Here is a 4,735-nt window from a genome sequence, read left to right as displayed (position 1 = left end):
TTTTTTTACTTTAAACCGCATAAACACATTTCATTACACCAAATACACAAAATAATGTTCTTTTTAGCAGCATCATATGACCCCTTTAAATTTTAAAGTTGCATAACGTAAACATGGACTTTCATACTTCCTGTTTCTGTCTTTATTAAATAAATAGTTGAAGTAAAAATGAAATTTTGCTGGAAATGTACTTACCCTCAGGCCATCCAAGATGTAGATGAGTTTGTTTCTTTATCGGAACAGATTTTGAGAAATGTAGCATTACATCACTTGCTCACCAATGGATTCTCTGCAGTGAATGGGTGCCGTCAGAATGAGAGTCCAAACAGCTGATAAAAACATCACAATAATCCACACGACTCCAGTCCATCAATTAACGTCAAAATTAAAGTGAAAAGCTGCGTGTTTCTAGTAAACAAATCCATCTTTAAGACTTTAACTGCAAACCGTTGCTTCTGGGTAAAATACAAGTCCTCTATCCATAATATTGCTTTCTCCAGTGAAAAAGTCATCAAAACAGTGCAGAACAGGTATGTTGGTGGATTTTCATGTGAGCAGACAACAAGGGATGGACTTTTTCACTGGAGGAAGGAAGTGTTATCATGGATTATGGATTCCAATAAGCGACTATTTTGGCCAGAAGCAACTGTTTGCTTAAAGGTGCAATAGGTGATTGTCTTCAGAAACATTTTTTGTTATGCTGGATGAAAGTCTCTTCACATCAAGATAGAAATCATTAAGTTAAGTGGTCTAAATGTATTTATCTGTATTTATATATTCTATAAACATCAACAACCCGAACTTCCTTCCTGGTATTGTAGTACTTTTAAAGTTTTCTCACCGGTGAATGACACATGATGTAGGTGGCCCAGCGGTTCCCATTTCCAGTCCTCGCGCATGTATTTTGAATGTCTCGCTTCGATTCAGATAACCAGCTCGTTAGAAGAGAGCTACGTGCATGAACTGTGTTCCGATTGACATGCTCCCTACACAGTGTTCACTGCTCCCTACTCCCTGAGCAGGGGAAATCCGTTGAAGTTTATTTAACTTCGGAACATGGGCTGGAATTGGGAACCGCTGATGTAGCCGATTGTAGTAATGTTGTCTCTGGTATTCTGGTCTGTGAGTGAGCCTATATGCGTTCAGGGGGCGTGGCATTGGACGGCGATTGCAGGGAAGGTGGGACGTTCCCTTTCAGTGCTACCAGGCTAAAGTTAGCATTTTCCAAGATCTCCTACTACACCTTTTATGATGGATTTTTTCTTACAAACAATCTCTTCACTTTGCAAGACGTTAAATGATGGACTGGAGTTGTTGTTATGTTTTTTTGTTATTGTTATGTTTTTATCAGTTGTTTGGACTCATAATTCTGATGGCACCCATTCACTGCAGATGATCCATTGGTGAGCAAGTCATGTAGTGCTCAATTTCTCCAAATCTGTTCTGATGAAGAAACAAACTTATCTACATCTTGGATAGCCTAAGGGTAAGGGTTAACATTTTTGAATTTTTGGGTGAACTATTCCTTTAAAGAAATAGTAAATTCGGTCATCATTTACTTGCCCCTTAGTCATTACAAACTACGTTTATGATTTATGACATTTTTGGAGCTTGACAACATCTGTCCCCATTCAGTTTCATTCTGTGAAAACGAGCACTCAGAACATTCTGTGAAACTACTTGAATGTGAATGAGAATTTTTATTTTTAGGTTAACTAAGCCTTGAAATAAAACCTTGTGGGTTTTTTTTTCTGTTAGGGGGCTACGCTTTATCCAGGTTCTTCTCCAGAGTCTAGTGGATGGGGATAAAGATGAAAACAACCCTAACCTCATCAGAGTCAACATCACCAAAGCTTATGAGATGGCATTGAAGAAGTATCATGGCTGGTTTGTCCAGAAGCTCTTTCAAGTAAGTTTCTTAAAAAAAATTATGTATGTATTCAAAAGTTGTTTTTATCCAAGTTAAAAATAGTTTTTCATCATCTGAAAGTGAAATGACTGAAATGTAGACATTTCTGTTGTGATGACTGTAAATGCTTGGAAAAACCTATTGAGGTTGCCCTGTCTTTTTTAGGCAGCACTATATGCCGCACCATACAGATCAGATTTTCTCAAAGCTCTTTCAAGAGGGCGAGAGGTCAAGGAGGAAGAATGCTTGGACAAAGTGCGGCAGTTCCTAGTAAACTTCACAGCTACTATTGACGCCATCTATGAAATGTACACCAAAATGAATGCAGAGCTGGACTACACTGTGTGATCTCTCATTCACAAAACAAGCAAACTTCAGACCTCATCTTCTGCCCTCCCACTGGATCACTGTCGCCTCCCATTAGACACCTCCTTAGTCTCCTCACTGGACTGTTGTTTTGTCCTACTGGATCCTGCATCTCCAGCAGTATACTGTTGCATTTTCTCTAGGGGGACAATTATGGTCCAAGCTGCTGAAGTCTCTGACGGTTTCAGAAGGGAGGATGTCTGTTATTGTTTGTTCTGTTCGTGTTGACGGTTTGAATGCCTTGGCTTTTCTTTAGAAGAGTAGTATTCTTAAAAAAGACAGTTTGTGAGTGTTTTATAATTTTAACTACTAATCCTTTCTGTTTGATTCTTAATACATGTGCACTTTAAGTATGTGTATGGAATGGTTCTGTATGTGCTCCTTTAACAATAGACTGCAATTGAGGGTTTTAATTTTACTTATATAAATTATACCAAAAACAAAAGTCTGCAGACTCTCTAACCAAATATCTGACATTGACTGTACTGCTGTTTGTTTTTGCTTTGGATTCTATTTTATGAGAAAATAATACTTGAATATGACATAAAATATAAAGAAACCACTTCCTTAGAAGTGACAATGAAGCCACTCTATTGAGTTGCGAAACAACATATTCAGTAAATAGTAAAACCTCTGTAATATTTTCTTAGATTTACTTCTACAAGACATATTAAGACTCTTATTATATGGATGACTGAATCTTCATTGACGTAATTGGTCTGATGTTCTGTTTATGTAATATAATGGATAAGTATTGTTGGTTTGTAGGTTTTAATTAGTCATTTCCAAATGATCAAAGGTTAAATTCATTCACACTGCTTTTTAGAAATAAATGTTAATTTATTTCAATTATTTGTTCTTTATTCCAGCTGCCTTGTGCTTCATTTTATGACATTACAGACTTATTTCACTTTGCTTTTGCTTAGTCAGTAGGCAAACACTGAACAACATTTCAGTTCTATCCCAGGTTACACCACTGCAACAACACTAGTACATTTCACAGTACAACATACAGTGCATTCTGAAGATTTTATTTTAACCAGTGGACTTTGCCTGTTCTTGTTGTCAACTGAGTTGACATCAATAAAAGCTGATTTCTTTGAATTATTTTTGTTAAAGTGTGAAAATCTCACTGGCGTAGAGGACGGACAAAACTGAAGCAGTACATCATGATGACCATGTGGCGGATGCCTTCTGGTGCTGTTTTGCTTTTTCACTGTAATTTATTATCTTAATGTGTCTGGCATTTATCATAGTTATGTGTAGTCTCTTTAAAATCTCATTAAAATCATGACCTTGTGTAAGTCGTTTTGTTGTGTGCTTTCCATTTGGCTGCGCAAAAAAGACCTTAATATTTTGTTCTGTTTTTTGCTAGTATAACAATACTTTCCCCCATATGTAAATGCATATTAAGCCATTGCATAACTGTTCTTAAAATCCAGATTTGAATACATGTACATAACAAATAAGTCATGAATAAACAAAAGTCTTGGGGGCCACAAGGGGGTCTGTGGAAAATGGGATTTTATAAAAGAGAAATATATTACATAATGTATTTTAAGGTCATCTAATTTAAAGTGTTAACATTATATAATGTTTAAAAACATATATAATACATTTAACACTACTTTGTAACAATATACATATAAATCTGAATTGAATTCAAAGAAGCGGGAAGAAAAAATATACATTGTAACTTAAAAAATGCAAAGTATTTATTTTGGTAATAGTATTTAATAATGATTTAATTTCTAAAACGACATGTTAGCTTTATAATGTCACTAATATTAAAAACAAATATTATGATAAGCGCGTTACAGTCTCTTAAGCTGCTCCCTCAGGAGAACACCAGAGGGCGCTGTTCCCAACATTTTGCCTGTATACGCTCGACAACAAAAAGCTTAGCAATGTAAATTAGCCAGACCGGTAAAACCTGTTATGGTAAAGACCATATTCCTCACAGTATTTGTTGCAGCGTCTCTGTAAACGTATATTGAAATCATTTTAATTTTAATTTCATGAACTGTATGACAGCATTACATTTACATTATATATATATTTTTATAAACTTTTACAAGCACTCTCAAACAAACAAACAGATTAAACAGTGTATAATACAGTACTATAATATGTAAAATATATTATAATATAACAGTAAAATATGGTGTATGTTCTCAAGGCGTTAAAAGTAAAAAAGAAAAAAGCTTACTTTCTGCTAACATTACCGTTAGAATGTGAATAGTTTGTGAAGTAACTTCTAGAAGTTAGACGGTGAATATTTAGTTTGTCTACAAGGCTTTCTAAGTAAAAATGGCTTAAGTTCAAAAGTTAGACAGTGAATATTTTGTTTGGTTACGCTTCAGACGTAAAAATGATCCCAGTGTCTTTCGTTTACGTGTCTGAGTGAAGACTTCCACACCCCTAACGCTCATTTTCTAAAGGGCTCCATTCAGTCAGTGG

General features: G+C 35.3%; 1 protein-coding gene across 1 annotated transcript in view; it reads left to right on the top strand.

Moving 5' to 3' along the window:
- The window catches only part of LOC107672600 (glycolipid transfer protein-like), a 4,984-nt gene extending 1,422 nt beyond the window's left edge, over window positions 1–3,562 (top strand). Inside the window, exons 4-5 of the mRNA XM_016465855.1 lie at window positions 1,759–1,909; window positions 2,075–3,562. Coding sequence (XP_016321341.1) covers window positions 1,759–1,909; window positions 2,075–2,257 — 334 coding nt within the window. The 3' untranslated portion in view covers window positions 2,258–3,562. The remainder of the gene's footprint in view (window positions 1–1,758; window positions 1,910–2,074) is intronic.
- Window positions 3,563–4,735: the final 1,173 nt, after the last annotated feature.

The sequence above is a fragment of the Sinocyclocheilus anshuiensis genome, unplaced genomic scaffold (genome assembly GCF_001515605.1).
Source record: "Sinocyclocheilus anshuiensis isolate Anshui unplaced genomic scaffold, SAMN03320099.WGS_v1.1 scaffold100, whole genome shotgun sequence".
Classification (NCBI taxonomy): domain Eukaryota; kingdom Metazoa; phylum Chordata; class Actinopteri; order Cypriniformes; family Cyprinidae; genus Sinocyclocheilus; species Sinocyclocheilus anshuiensis.
The sequence above is the reverse complement of the archived record's forward strand: the minus strand, read 5'-3'. Positions and strand labels throughout refer to the sequence as shown.